Source organism: Haliotis cracherodii, unplaced genomic scaffold (assembly GCF_022045235.1).
Source record: "Haliotis cracherodii isolate W230 unplaced genomic scaffold, xgHalCrac1.p SCAF_26, whole genome shotgun sequence".
In the NCBI taxonomy this organism is placed as follows: domain Eukaryota; kingdom Metazoa; phylum Mollusca; class Gastropoda; order Lepetellida; family Haliotidae; genus Haliotis; species Haliotis cracherodii.
The window spans coordinates 3,786,139-3,802,834 of NW_027266282.1; the positions used below are offsets into that span (position 1 = coordinate 3,786,139).

The 16,696-nt window shown below is 42.9% G+C and overlaps 1 protein-coding gene across 1 annotated transcript; it reads right to left on the reverse strand.

Annotated features, from left to right (window-relative positions):
• Nucleotides 1-1,133: 1,133 nt before the first annotated feature.
• LOC139473022 (rhomboid-related protein 2-like) lies at nt 1,134-14,848 on the reverse strand. The gene is made up of 9 exons (XM_071255527.1): nt 14,555-14,848; nt 12,986-13,784; nt 12,375-12,524; nt 7,337-7,491; nt 6,879-6,991; nt 5,594-5,694; nt 4,817-4,928; nt 3,822-3,917; nt 1,134-2,803 (listed from the first exon to the last, which is right to left on the reverse strand). Exons 2-9 carry the CDS (start codon nt 13,040-13,042, stop codon nt 2,646-2,648), a joined length of 942 nt encoding a protein of 313 aa, XP_071111628.1. The 5' UTR covers nt 13,043-13,784; nt 14,555-14,848; the 3' UTR covers nt 1,134-2,645.
• Nucleotides 14,849-16,696: the final 1,848 nt, after the last annotated feature.

Genomic DNA, 16,696 nt, shown 5'->3' on the forward strand with positions numbered 1-16,696 from the left:
GGTACCGTATACATCACGATAGGTGCGCGCCACCCGTGAAGATCCGGGTAGAGAATAAATATTTAGCAGTCCATGCTTGCCGTAAAAGGGGACTATGTTTGTCGTAAGAGGCGACTAACGAGATCGGGTGGTCAGGCTCGCTGACTTGGTTGATGCATGTCATAGTATCCCAACTGTAGATTGATGCTCATGATGTCAATTATTGGATTGTCTGGTCCAGACTCGATTATTTACAGATATATAGATGGAATACTGCTGAGTGCGGCGTTAAACAACAAACAAACAATGGATGCACCCAAATACTCCACGACAATAAAACGATCTTTGCAGTCGGAGTTCTAATTTGAAATGTATTTATGCAACATGACCATGTGACTACTGGCTCATTGCCTTTTGAGTATATATATATATAATGTATGTTATTTCATTCCGATACGTTTAATATGATATTATTTAAGATTTTTAACAAGTACTGTATACATGTATGTAGTTCGTCTCTTAGATACCGTGTGCTAAAGCTTGTTCCTCCCTCGCGGCTATACCGTGTTTGTACTACTCGTTCAAAGGCTGTAGTCTTATGGTAAATAGTATTACATACACCCACAACACATTATATAGAAACAGAGGGGCGTGCTGGCCAAATGATCACAATCGGGCCCACTACGCTTAATCCGCCGCCTTGTTTTCGGAGTATGAGCTTTTACCTTCTGGTCGACGACCATGCCAAATGAAAAACAAACAGAACCTATCAATTATTCGTACCAGTCAGTATTCGTTTACTTAAAGAGTATAGGTCTTCAGCAACCCATGCTTGCCGAAAAAGGCTACTATGCTTGTGGTAAGAGGCGACTAACGGGATCGGGTGGACTGCGACCAGAACTGTAATCGTGTCATATTTCTCCACTTTGTCAGTTCTCACTCGAAGCCGACCACCACAATCTGATCTCCAAAGACGGTTTCCCTCTGAAAACTAATGCTTGCAAACACCAGTTTGGGTGTTTGAACGTTGCAACAGTTTTATAAACCTCTTCATTGGGATCTCTATTAAGTAAGAGAGTTCTTACTATAGGCATTAAAACCTAATGTAAAACCTCAAATCCCAGGTTTAACCAAGTAACTGAAAAAATGACAAGTAGCAATTCAAAATTTTAATTCAATTAAAATTGAATGTCATGCCTACAGTTCCGCGTGGACATTTAAAAACGACATCACTTCACCCCCTTCGCCCCTTGGTTTTTCCCTCTCCCCAGGGCATGCTCTGTCTACCAAAACCTTGTGAGCGTGTTTTCTCCAATACTTCAAACACGGATATGAAGATGTCGGGCTGAGCTACTCCCACGTCGCCTTTAGGTTTGTCACTGAATGGAATCAAATTGGTACCTGCATGACACGACTTTTATTCTGATCATCAAGAAGAGAACGATGATTCTTATCAAATGAATTATTGTATTCCACAAAAACACACATGTTTGTCATATTGATTTAAATTCAGGAAACTATTTTTTATTTGTATATTTGTAATAATTGTATTGACGCGTATTGAAAAAACTTCAATATCATCGAACGAATTAATTACTTATAAGAAGTGTGCAATCCCAACTATCTATTTAACTACCAGGCGTGAATTCAAAACAAAATATGTTCAGCATCATAAACAATTACTATTTTCTACAAAGCAAACAACATCAAAATAGTATCAATATTTATACCAATTCAGCAGGTAACTAAATTCGATTTGTGTTGTTAAACTGGATCAAATTCGATGTTTTTTATTGTCCCAGAAAATGTTTAAATTTTGTTGTATTCCTCAAACTGTTGGAAGAAAAAAAAATTGAATATAAAATGTTTAAAAAATATATATATTAATTGAAAAATCAAATGGTCAGCCCCTTCGGGCTCAGCAGCAGAGGGATTGAATCAAATTCTTCATCAACCACGTGGAGTTACACAGCTGACTTCAATTTCAATTTGACAGCTGAACCGACAGAAATACTATTCATAAAGGTCCACCAAAAAGTGGGAATACTTAAACTATGCCACACAATATCACATTGGCATTTAACACGATAATGTTTAATATGCTGAGGATCTATTCTACCCCGGATCTTCAACCCGTGCTTGCCGTAAAAGGCGACTATGTTTGCCCTAAGGGGCTACTAACGGGATCGGGTGGTCAGGCTCGCTGACTTGGTTGATGTATGCCATCGTATTCCAGTTGCGTGGATCATTGCTCGTGGATCACTGGATGTTCTGGTCCATACTCGATTATTTACAGACCGTCGTCATTTTGCCGGAATATTGCTGAGTGCGGCGGTAAACAATAAACAAACAAACAAACCTGGTCATGTGATATGGTGACATGAAAATGACGAAAAGATGACATGTTTATGACGAAGTCATTTACACCACGCCGACAGATGGCTTGTAATGACGACAATGTGAATACTCATTTCAGTAAACCGTCGAGGTAGCCACATCAGACTAAACTGTTTAACGAATAACGCCCAGTCCCCCAGTAACTATCATGAAACAACATTTTAAGAATGAACATTAATGACTGTACACGAAGATCATAAGGGTGCCATATTAATTAGCAGAAGTACAGAAATGACGAAGGCGGATATTTCATATCAGTCGAAACCGATTCAACTCCAGTCTGTCGGTGGGTAGCCTTTGTATAACCCGTTAAACAGAACAGCGGCAGTGACGAAGAGCAAGAACACCACCGCCGTGATGATGCCAAGAGTTGTCTCCCATGGAAGCTTAACCATGTTCTTCAGCAGTGGGACGCCCAAGAGGACACCTGCGATAAACAGCGTTCATCAGCAACAGAAGCTCTCTCATCTGAAGCTTATTTTCAAAACAGGTATATTAGGCTTTTCATCGTAAGCAGAAAATAATAATCCCGTCAGCAGTCATAGATGCCCTGGGGAGATAACTTTCCGTTAAAAATTCTGTTAACCTTGACTAATATCAAAACAGGATTTGATCAGTAAAACTTTTACGCCACCATGGCTTGTTGAAGATCAATTCTATCTCGTATCTTCACAGGTTAAGGAGTGAGTTTGATTTTACGCCGCTTTTAGCAATATTCCAGCAATATCACGGCGGGGGACACCAGAAATGGGCTTCACCCAATGTACCCTTGTCGGGAATCGAGCCGGGTTTTCGGTGTGACGAGCGAACGCTTTAATCGCTACCCGACCGCCCCCACACTGGTTAAGGGACGCATGGGTACATTTTAAAAGTAAAACGTTAGATAAATTGTTTAAAACCGAACAGTTAAAAATTGGTTGAAAAGAACTATCGTGTTTGATCGAAAATGTTCTTGTTTCGAATATTGATATTATTTCAAAATCCTATTTTCGGAAACTTCCCCAAATGAATACTGACCTTACAGTTTGGGCTACAGCAAGTGTGATGTACACTGATTGTAGATAACCCGATGTACTAGGCATCTACAGCTAAGAGACTGAGTTACTGAGTCAATATTGAGTCTGGTGATAGTTTCATTTTTTGTCCTTGGTCATACACGTTATAACAAGGGGCGGGGGTAGACTAGTGGTTAAAGTGTTCGCTCGTCTCGCCGAAAACCCGGGTTTGATTCCCCACATGGGTACAATGTGTGAAGCCCAGTTCTGGTGTCCACCGCCGTGATATTGCTGGAATATTGCTGAAAGCGGCGTAAAACCATACTCACTCGCTCACTCACTCATGTAATAATCAGCCACTGGTTTGACTTCTCGCCAGGCTCGAGTCTCGATGGGTGTGATAATGCAGATACATTGGCGAACATGCCCTGTGACCGTTGTGTACTATACCTGCTAGGATACCGCCGATGTGAGCCCCCACTGCGATCTTCCAGTCTTCTGGGGAAGCTACGTGTTTGTAAATGGCACGACCGATTTCATGTAAGACTGGAACAGAGACGATATTGTGATTCCACATTACTTTCAACAATAACCATGCTGTTCCATTTGCTAAAACTATCTCGTTTTATACATATATGTTCTTCGGATTTATTTACCAAATTTACCTATCGATTCTTAAATCTCGCGGGAACTTCATAATTTGATGTGTACTACGTAAACCAATGGTCTTAAGTCTTAAGTTGATAAAGCTGCTTCGATGCACATTCCAGCGTAAACCAACATTCAGTTTTCGAGTGTTCATATATATGACGTCAAAATATACAAGGGTGAGATTCTATTTATCATCCAAAATGATTCTTCCAACTTTTTGTTTGTAAACAGTAAGATCCGGTACAGCTAATTATTTGATTGTGACGTCATGGAAACCGATGACGTTAAAATGGTCTGCAAAAAATTGTAATGCAATTTCATCGAAGTGATATCTGCTAGGTGACATCGCTTGGTCTCACCCACATAATGTCTCCTGTCAGGTGGAAGCGAGTTTGGGATGATATATACTCACCGCCAAAAGAAACACGATACATGGAAACAATAAGAAAAGTATGTACATTAAGAAGAGATGTTTCCAATGTGTACCACTTAATGACAAAACTAACAGTCGGTCAAGTGTTACCAGTGTCTTATTCTTATCATAATATACTGCACGTGATTTCCGAGCTTTGCACAGTATTCCTGCACGAGACAAATGGTGCATCTCGAGTCGGATCTATGACGTCACATGTGATGCGTTCATGAGCATCGGTTCACCGACATACCAGTATGTTCGCTTGTGCGTCGAACCAACCTAATATCTCTTGAATATGAGAAGTCTTCATGTAGCAACCAACATTTATGGTATTCGCGTTTCTATTGGTGGTGAGTATATACACAGTCATGACACCTACCCAATGGCAAGACAACGACGAGTCGTAACGGAGCAGTGGGCAGGGTGCGGTCAAAGTCACTCGGCAGACATTTGCTCTTGCACTCGCACTTCACGCGCATCTGTTTCCAATTCTGAAATAGTTACATTGTAAACACTTCATTAACAGAGTGAAAAGACCGGTAACGAGAGAGTACCGTTATAAATGTCTCTAGCGAAATGTTATTTTCAGTATGGCTGCCTCGCCTAAACACTACATCTACTTTTACGGGCACACGTCATATGACATGAGATCATAGCAGGACAAACACAATATTACTAAAAAATATATGTTTTTGCACACAAACCATCCTTACCGAATTTCAAATTCCATAAAGCTACAAAATTGCCCTTTTCAATATGGCTGCTGTGGTGGCCATGTTTAATCTGAACGGAGTTTATAAGGACAATATTGCCTGAACCAGCTATGCAAAGTTTCAGGAAGACTTCGCGTTTTAAAGGAGAGATAGATGGACAAACAGGTGGAAAACACAGGAGCGCCAAGACTACAGTGGACGCGAATCCAGCTAGATGAGCTCTTGCGATATGACCACACACGTGACAAATTATGTTCTCTCTGACTCACCGTGATGACGACAGCGAGATGACCACACACGTGACAAATTATGTTCTCTCTGACTCACCGTGATGACGACAGCGATATGACCACACACTTGACAAATTATGTTCTCTCTGACTCACCGTGATGACGACAGCGATATGACCACACACGTGACAAATTATGTCGTCTCTGACTCACCGTGATAACGACAGCGAGATGAGCGCCCACAAGGGCAAAGGCTCCAGCACTCGCTCCTACCAGGGCCATGTTGTGCTCTATCATCGAGTGGAGTAGGGAGCCTGCAGACCAGATAGGAGCCTCATGGAAGTCAGCAAAACATGCGGGTAATATAACATTAACAATGTCATTGTTTATGACGTTACTATGCCCACTCTTCTTATCTGTTGAGATGCTTCAATATACTGTATACTCAATAAGGTAGCGAATGTTGTTTAATGCCGCACACAATATTCCAGCCTTGTCAAGGCAAACCGGTGACTAAAAACATGAGCAGCGACCAACGTCATCCCGGCACGATGGCACTCAATCAACCAGGTCACTGAGCCTGACCGTCCATCCTCTTTGGTCGGCTCTTATGATTCAATCATGAAGTACTGTGGTTCTTCCCCGGAATCCCAACAGGGAGACAGACATGGTGTACTGGGGACCTATTCTTCTCGGAACTCAACATAAAAACATTTGTAGGTCATTTACTGGTCTACCCAGAGACCCGGAACGACAATGTAACAGGTGATTCTAACCCAGGACCCTTTTAGTGAGTGAGTTTGGTTTTACGCCGCTTTTAAAAATGTTCCAGCAATATCACGGCGTGGGGGGGGGGCACCAGAAATGGTAGACCCTTTTAGACAATAATAACTATACTGAAAGCAATGATAAAGGAAATATACGTGTGAACATGTAAAGCAGAGGTGGTAAGTGCCTTGTCACGTGGGTCGAATGAAGATCTGCAGTTCTGAACATGAACCGTTGTTTGTCCTGGGTAAGGGAGGATTTCTCCAGGGCAATGCTCAGGTATGCTCTATGTTACAGTGAGTGAGTGAGTTGGGTTTGGGTTGGGTTTAACGCCGCTTTTAATATTATTACAGTTATATCACGGCGTGTCAGCTAAATGTGGGGGGAAAACCCGAAGTGATCTGGTCTCAGACGTTTACCACTTCGGTGAAACCCACGAGCACGGGTATGGTGCTGACACACCAAGAAACATAATCGGGGCGAATCGGGATTCGAACCAATCATAGGTTTCTGGCGTGCCCAAGGGACGCAATTCTGCGCAGCGAATCGCGGCGCCTCAGACGACTGGGCCACCCGTGTTCCCCTCTATGTTCCAGAAACGCCAGGTCCCTTTGCTTGTCGCAAGAGACAACTAATGAGGATTGGGTGGTCACAATGGGTATCCATGCCGCCGGCTGCTGTGAAACAGATGGACTCTCCCTCCCGAGTGGGGCGTGGCCCAAGGCCCTACCTGCAATGATGCCACACAGGTAGACTATCATAACTCGCCACCACTTGTGAATCATCTCCAGAGACACGCCCACGAACAGCTGAAGAAGCATGTTGCCTATCAAGTGTTCCCATCTGGAATGATAATAATAATAATAATAATAATAATAATAATAATAATAATAATAATAATAATAATAATAATAACAACAACAACAACCATCATCACGAACATCATCATCATCATCATCATCATCATGAAACCGTCAATATGTGATTTTGCGCCAACAAAAAGACGTTAAAATGCGCAACAACGCGACAATGTGACATATTGATAATTGTCGCGCTCTGGTTAATTTTCACACTTTTTGCTAGTTTTTGTAAGGGCGACAACGGTACGATGTCCCTCCTGAGATTCCAAAGATATAAGTGTTGGTGGTCAAAGCCGACCCTATGTTCCATGCCAATAAACTGACGTACCCCTGGTGGATAAACATGTAGGTGAGGTATCTCCAGGCTTCGTAGCGCCGTGTTGGCCGGTACACCAGGGGGCTGTCCCGGGGGTACCCGGTAGTGGCGGTGACGGGCGTCGAGGTGCCGGCGAGCTCCACGGCATACACGGCGAATATCACTATCTGTGGAAAGGAATATAAACATCACGAAGAATTCCAAATTGAATGGATACAGTTCTTCAACTTCACCCTAAAACTGGACTGTTGTAATGCCAGGAATAAAGACGTCTCACCTGGACTGTGGTTATGAGAAGAATAAAGACGTCTCACCTGGACTGTGGTTATGAGAAGAATAAAGACGCCTCACCTGGACTGTGGTTATGAGAAGAATAAAGACGTCTCACCTGGACTGTGGTTATGAGAAGAATAAAGACGCCTCACCTGGACTGTGGTTATGAGAAGAATATAGACGCCTCACCTGGACTGTGGTTATGAGAAGAATAAAGACGTCTCACCTGGACTGTTGTTATGAGAAGAATAAAGACGCCTCACCTGGACTGTTGTTAATACAGGAATAAAGACGTCTCACCTGGACTATAGTTATGCCAGGAATAAAGACGCCTCACCTGGACTATGGTTATGAGAAGAATAAAGACGCCTCACCTGGACTGTGGTTATGAGAAGAATAAAGACGTCTCACCTGGACTGTTGTTAATACAGGAATAAAGACGTTTCACCTGGACTATAGTTATGCCAGGAATAAAGACGCCTCACCTGGACTATGGTTATGAGAAGAATAAAGACGCCTCACCTGGACTGTGGTTATGAGAAGAATAAAGACGTCTCACCTGGACTGTTGTTATGAGAAGAATAAAGACGCCTCACCTGGACTGTGGTTATGAGAAGAATAAAGACGTCTCACCTGGACTGTTGTTAATACAGGAATAAAGACGTCTCACCTGGACTATAGTTATGCCAGGAATAAAGACGCCTCACCTGGACTATGGTTATGAGAAGAATAAAGACGCCTCACCTGGACTGTGGTTATGAGAAGAATAAAGACGTCTCACCTGGACTGTTGTTAATACAGGAATAAAGACGTCTCACCTGGACTAAAGTTATGCCAGGAATAAAGACGCCTCACCTGGACTATGGTTATGAGAAGAATAAAGACGCCTCACCTGGACTGTGGTTATGAGAAGAATAAAGACGTCTCACCTGGACTATGGTTATGAGAAGAATAAAGACGCCTCACCTGGACTGTGGTTATGAGAAGAATAAAGACGTCTCACCTGGACTGTTGTTAATACAGGAATAAAGACGTCTCACCTGGATTATAGTTATGCCAGGAATAAAGACGCCTCACCTGGACTATGGTTATGAGAAGAATAAAGACGCCTCACCTGGACTGTGGTTATGAGAAGAATAAAGACGCCTCACCTGGACTATGGTTATGAGAAGAATAAAGACGCCTCACCTGGATTGTGGTTATGAGAAGAATAAAGACGTCTCACCTGGACTGTTGTTAATACAGGAATAAAGACGTCTCACCTGGATTATAGTTATGCCAGGAATAAAGACGCCTCACCTGGACTATGGTTATGAGAAGAATAAAGACGCCTCACCTGGACTGTGGTTATGAGAAGAATAAAGACGCCTCACCTGGACTATGGTTATGAGAAGAATAAAGACGCCTCACCTGGACTGTGGTTATGAGAAGAATAAAGACGTCTCACCTGGACTGTTGTTAATACAGGAATAAAGACGTCTCACCTGGACTATAGTTATGCCAGGAATAAAGACGCCTCACCTGGACTATGGTTATGAGAAGAATAAAGACGTCTCACCTGGACTGTTGTTAATACAGGAATAAAGACGTCTCACCTGGACTATAGTTATGCCAGGAATAAAGACGCCTCACCTGGACTATGGTTATGAGAAGAATAAAGACGTCTCACCTGGACTGTGGTTATGAGAAGGATAAAGACGTCTCACCTGGACTATTGTTGTGAGAAGACTAAAGACGTCTCACCTGGACTATTGTTATGAGAAGACTAAAGACGTCTCACCTGGACTATGGTTATGAGAAGAATAAAGACGTCTCACCTGGACTATGGTTATGCCAGGAATAAAGACGTCTCACCTGGACTATAGTCATGCCAGGAATAAAGACGCCTCACCTGGACTGTGGTTATGAGAAGAATAAAGACGCCTCACCTGGACTATGGTTATGAGAAGAATAAAGACGCCTCACCTGGACTGTGGTTATGAGAAGAATAAAGACGTCTCACCTGGATTGTTGTTAATACAGGAATAAAGACGTCTCACCTGGACTATAGTTATGCCAGGAATAAAGACGCCTCACCTGGACTATGGTTATGAGAAGAATAAAGACGTCTCACCTGGACTATGGTTATGCCAGGAATAAAGACGTCCCACCTGGACTGTTGTTAATACAGGAATAAAGACGTCTCACCTGGACTATAGTTATGCCAGGAATAAAGACGCCTCACCTGGACTATGGTTATGAGAAGAATAAAGACGTCTCACCTGGACTATAGTTATGAGAAGACTAAAGACGTCTCACCTGGACTATTGTTATGAGAAAAATAAAGACGTCTCACCTGGACTATAGTTATGAGAAGAATAAAGACGTCTCACCTGGACTATGGTTATGCCAGGAATAAAGACGTCTCACCTTGACTGTTGTTAATACAGGAATAAAGACGCCTCACCTGGACTATGGTTATGAGAAGAATAAAGGCGTATCACCTGGACTATGGTTATGCCAGGAATAAAGACGCCTCACCTGGACTGTGGTTATGAGAAGAATAAAGACGCCTCACCTGGACTATTGTTATGAGAAGAATAAAGACGTCTCACCTGGACTATTGTTAAGGGAAGAATAAAGACGTCTCACCTGGACTATAGTTATGCCAGGAATAAAGACGTCTCACCTGGACTATAGTCATGCCAGGAATAAAGACGCCTCACCTGGACTATAGTTATGCCAGGGATAAAGACGTCTCACCTGGACTAGAGTTATGCCAGGAATAAAGACGCCTCACCTGGACTAATGTTATGCCAGGAATAAAGACGCCTCACCTGGACTGTGGTTATGAGAAGAATAAAGACGTCTCACCTGGACTATGGTTATGGCAGGAATAAAGACGTCTCACATGGACTATAGTTATGCCAGGAATAAAGGCGTCTCACCTGGACTATGGTTATGCCAGGAATAAAGACGTCTCACCTTGACTGTTGTTAATACAGGAATAAAGACGCCTCACCTGGACTATGGTTATGAGAAGAATAAAGACGCCTCACCTGGACTATGGTTATGAGAAGAATAAAGATGTCTCACCTGGACTATGGTTATGAGAAGAATGAAGACGTCTCACCTGGACTATTGTTATGAGAAGAATAAAGGCGTCTCACCTGGACTATGGTTAAGGGAAGAATAAAGACGTCTCACCTGGACTATGGTTATGCCAGGAATAAAGACGTCTCACCTGGACTATAGTCATGCCAGGAATAAAGACGCCTCACCTGGACTGTGGTTATGAGAAGAATAAAGACGCCTCACCTGGACTATGGTTATGAGAAGAATAAAGACGCCTCACCTGGACTGTGGTTATGAGAAGAATAAAGACGTCTCACCTGGACTATAGTCATGCCAGGAATAAAGACGCCTCACCTGGACTGTGGTTATGAGAAGAATAAAGACGCCTCACCTGGACTATGGTTATGAGAAGAATAAAGACGCCTCACCTGGACTGTGGTTATGAGAAGAATAAAGACGTCTCACCTGGATTGTTGTTAATACAGGAATAAAGACGTCTCACCTGGACTATAGTTATGCCAGGAATAAAGACGCCTCACCTGGACTATGGTTATGAGAAGAATAAAGACGTCTCACCTGGACTATGGTTATGCCAGGAATAAAGACGTCCCACCTGGACTGTTGTTAATACAGGAATAAAGACGTCTCACCTGGACTATAGTTATGCCAGGAATAAAGACGCCTCACCTGGACTATGGTTATGAGAAGAATAAAGACGTCTCACCTGGACTATAGTTATGAGAAGACTAAAGACGTCTCACCTGGACTATTGTTATGAGAAAAATAAAGACGTCTCACCTGGACTATAGTTATGAGAAGAATAAAGACGTCTCACCTGGACTATGGTTATGCCAGGAATAAAGACGTCTCACCTTGACTGTTGTTAATACAGGAATAAAGACGCCTCACCTGGACTATGGTTATGAGAAGAATAAAGGCGTATCACCTGGACTATGGTTATGCCAGGAATAAAGACGCCTCACCTGGACTGTGGTTATGAGAAGAATAAAGACGCCTCACCTGGACTATTGTTATGAGAAGAATAAAGACGTCTCACCTGGACTATTGTTAAGGGAAGAATAAAGACGTCTCACCTGGACTATAGTTATGCCAGGAATAAAGACGTCTCACCTGGACTATAGTCATGCCAGGAATAAAGACGCCTCACCTGGACTATAGTTATGCCAGGGATAAAGACGTCTCACCTGGACTAGAGTTATGCCAGGAATAAAGACGCCTCACCTGGACTAATGTTATGCCAGGAATAAAGACGCCTCACCTGGACTGTGGTTATGAGAAGAATAAAGACGTCTCACCTGGACTATGGTTATGGCAGGAATAAAGACGTCTCACCTGGACTATAGTTATGCCAGGAATAAAGGCGTCTCACCTGGACTATGGTTATGCCAGGAATAAAGACGTCTCACCTTGACTGTTGTTAATACAGGAATAAAGACGCCTCACCTGGACTATGGTTATGAGAAGAATAAAGACGCCTCACCTGGACTATGGTTATGAGAAGAATAAAGATGTCTCACCTGGACTATGGTTATGAGAAGAATGAAGACGTCTCACCTGGACTATTGTTATGAGAAGAATAAAGGCGTCTCACCTGGACTATGGTTAAGGGAAGAATAAAGACGTCTCACCTGGACTATGGTTATGAGAAGAATAAAGACGTCTCACCTGGACTATGGTTATGAGAAGAATAAAGACGTCTCACCTGGACTATGGTTATGGCAGGAATAAAGATGGCCGGGGGGTAGCAGTTGCAATGCTTCAGGTAGTCCGTCCTCCTCACCCCGAGACAGATGTGGGTCACACATGGCGTCAACATACATTTCTTGCAAGGATGCAGGTCTTTGTTGCTCCCCTTAAACATGCATTTTTAACAGTAATGTTAGCCGACCATTGTTTATATTCTTTGAAGGGATGGGGACGGCTGTTATATGTGTAACTATGACAAAGAAATGTCCCCAAAAATGAAGTTCTTTTATTTGTCTTCAGGTTTAACAATATCAAATAAATCTGTCACTGGACATGTTTGTTTTACAGTGTATGTTTCGGAAAGGAAGTTTAATGAAATATAGGATTTTCAATGAAGGTGAGGTTGGTGAGGTGAGGTGAAATGGCGTTTAACGTCGCGTCCAAGATTACTGTACTTATATAGCGACGTGCATGCACGTGTGTGTGTGTGTGTGTGTGTGTGTGTGTGTGTGTGTGTGTGTGTGTGTGGCTGCTGGTATTAGTCCAGACTAATGCCTTACCGTCTGGGAGTTATGGACTAATGACTAATTAAGGGGGAATGTACAATGTATCGGGTTGTGTACGTACGTCACCATTCTCAGCATCCCCCGCATCCTTGCATTTACATCCGCATCCACCACACATGGCGACGTCGCTCCTTACAGTCCTCTGTTGTCTTCAATTGGCCTTAACTCTACTCTGTTGTCTTCAGTTGGCCTTAACTCTGCTCTGTGGCTCTTCAATTGGCCTTCGCTGTGCTCTGTTGTCTTCAATTGGCCTTAAATCTGCCCTGTGGCTCTTCAATTGGCCTTCGCTGTACTCTGTTGTCTTCAATTGGCCTTCGCTGTGCTCTATTGTCTTCAATTGGCCTCAAATGTGCTTTGCTGCTCTTCAATTGGCCTCAGCTGTCGTCAGTCGTTTAGTTGTCCTCAGTTGTGTTCATCTGTCCTCACCTGTAATCAGTTGTCTTTAACTGCCCTTAACAGACCTGGATTGCCCTCAGCTGTCTTTAGCTGTTCTAAGTCGTCCTTAGAGGTCTTTAACAGTTGACAGTTGTCCTGAACTGAACTCATTTGTCCTGAATTGTCTTCAACAGCTCTCAATTGTCATCGGCTGTGCCCAACTGTTTTCAATTGTCCTCAGCTTAACTGTTATATCCTAAGACATGGTGCCCTTGTACTAGTGGGGGTGCAACTAGCAAGGACGTACGTAGCCTGGAACATACCCTGCCTATTCACAGCGCTGCAGTACAAGGGATAACAACGCGTGACTCACAACTGCAGGGGTAGCAAAGATAGTTCTCTTTGTGTGGCTGTTTACGTCGCGCTCTGTTGCAGTGAATATCAACTAGAGTTGCATGTCACTGCGTCTGTTTGCATCACCTAATCTGAAAATTTGTGTAGATTATTCACATTTTCATCCGATGGTATTACTGCAGATGCTTTGATGTGCCCAGTGTTCTTCTTATAGCTAGCTTTAACATTTAACTCAACAAATCTTGTTTTACAATATCAAATCTGTTTTGTGACTTCTGTTATGGGACAGATGTAACATATGTGCCGTGTAACGCATGGTTGATCAATGCAGTTCAGTATTCAGCTATGCTAGACATGTTTAACAGTTTGTATATGCAATCGATACTGTAGATACATCTACATGGAGAGAGAGAGAGATAGAGTGAGAGAGAGAGAGAGAGAGAGAGAGAGAGAGAGAGAGAGAGAGAGAGAGAGAGAGAGAGAGAGAGGGAGGCGTTAGTAAGAGGCGACTAACGGGATCGGGTGGTCAGGCTCGCTAACTTGGTTGGTGCATGTCATTAATCCCAAATGCGTGGATCGATGCTCATGGTGTCAATCAGTGGATTGTCATGTCCAGACACGATTATTTACAGACCGCCGTCATACAGTGCGGCGTTAAACAACCAACCAACCAACCAAGCCTGTTTCGGCAAGCACGAGAGAGAACAAAAAAGTAGGAGTCTTCATTCCAATGTAAACAAATGCTTTAACAGATGATGCCGATTTAAAAAGAGTGACCCTTTTATTTAAACCGAAGTTACCACACGTCAATGTTACATTTAAACAAACCTAAACTAGCAAGATGAACATTAACGTACATCCCACCCCAAATATCAATATCTCCCTTCAGGGAAAAACGTACCTATCGCGTTGTGTAATGAGGTCGTGCTGGTGACCATGCAGTCCACGACGTCACGGCCCTGTTTCCCTCCGTTCATATTCACCTGCACAGAGAGGCCGACGGCGGTATGTCAGGTCGAACACATCAAAACACGGTAGTACTTCGAATAATGTCAATCGTCATCCAATGTCCCTGGATCAATGCCGGCACATGCACCTGTGCTGTTCATTGAGTGCAGGGCGTGGTTGTATAAAGGTGTGATGCAAGTGTGTATGCAGATTCACACCGACTTTGAGGCAGTGTATAGGAAATGAATGTTTACATAGAGGGGGGAGTATTTATTCTCCATCCCCTCATCTTAGATCACGTGACAACACGTGACACAGTAGCCGGGCGATAAACTAGCGTCTGATTATATTACATCTTTATAACATGGTATACTATGCTTTATTTGTTTGTTTGTTTGTTTGTTTCACGCCGCACTCAGAAATACTCAAGCTATGAGCCGGCGGTCTGTAAATAATCCAGTCTGGACCAGACGATCCAGTGACTAATGTCATGAGCATCGATCTAGGCAACTGGGACACGATTACATGCATCAACCAAGTCAGCGAGCCTGACCACCCGATACCATTAGTCGCCTCTTACGACAAGCATTGTCGCCTTTTATGGGAAGCATGGGTTGCTGCAGACTCAACCCGGATATTCACGAGTCTACTTGAGTGTTCATTCAACTTGAACGTCAAGGTCAAGGTTATTCACTAGTTTACATACTGGCAGAGAAGAATAAACTTTCACGTTTCATGTTTGAACACCTATGCAAGTGCAAGTTTTATTGTAAGACTTGGATATGAGGTAAGGTGAAAATGGGGTTAAACGTCGCGTTCAAAATTATTGCACTTACATAGCGACGGCATGCGTGCGTGCGTTCTTGTACTAGTCCGGACTAATGCCGATTTTATAGTGCTAACCTACTGAGATACCATGTCGCAGTTTAACTTGAATACAAGTGATGCAGGTCCAAATGACCTGCATCACAATGAGCCAAATCACATGAACCTGTCCAGCCGATCAATCTTAGTCCACTCTGACAATAAGCAAGGGTACTGGGTTCAAGTCTCCCCGGAATATACATGGAATCTAACATCGGTTGAAAAAAGACGTCTGAATATCTCAACTATCCAGCTGTAAGAGAGGGGATTGAGGCGTGAAGGTTGCGCAAAAATAAACTGACTGCTGTGCATATTTGAAATGAATAAAATTAAAAACTCGGTCAGGTCGGTAAAGAGATAATTAAAGTACGTCGCCTGGGTAGCAGAACCAGGAGCTTACACTCAGTGTTTCTTACTGGTGAGGCTGCCATGGACCGCTTTAATTGAAGATACAGTTTGTGATGCGGTTAGTGACAGGTCCCATCTCCTCTGACAGGAAATACATTGACAAGGCATTAGATTTATTTTCAGTAAGAGATATATTATTCTGAGGCAGCAGTGACTTACATATTTATTGAACCTTGAATGTTATACATACAATAACGAATCATATATTGTTTAAATCATATCATTTATGGGCATTTAAAGGCAAAATGAATATGACGCCCTGAAATATATAGCCGATGCGACGTTTACATATTAACTCACTCACTCAATCTGTTTTGTACTCAGCCTCCGAGGCTTCAACAAAAAAATTAAGTCCGACGAATTGATAGCTTTCGTCCATGGGATCCGTGCCATTTTACACTTGTCAGAGGGGTACACAAAGTACGTGATCTAGACTACCAGTTGTCGGACATTGATTTTTAAGAAAGCCTCTGTGGCTGAGTGGGTCAGATCGCTGACTTTGTGTGCTGGCGATTAGGTGCCTCACTCTGGTAGTGTGGGTTCGAATCCCGGACGGGACTCAACCCCCAAAAAGTACGAGAATCTGTACTTTACTAAGATGTGTTATCCCAAATATAACATTTGTTACATTTGACCACTTTCTAAATGGCATTGTGAATTCATAAGAAGTGACCGTTTTATTTCGAGGCATCAACTTGCTAGCTTGCATATGCTTTAAGCCTTGATTGACAAATGATATGTTTTACTCTGAGCCAGCGCCTTATAGCTTGCATATGTTTTAAACTGTGATTCTCATGTGAAACTGAGTCTGAGATGAACACAC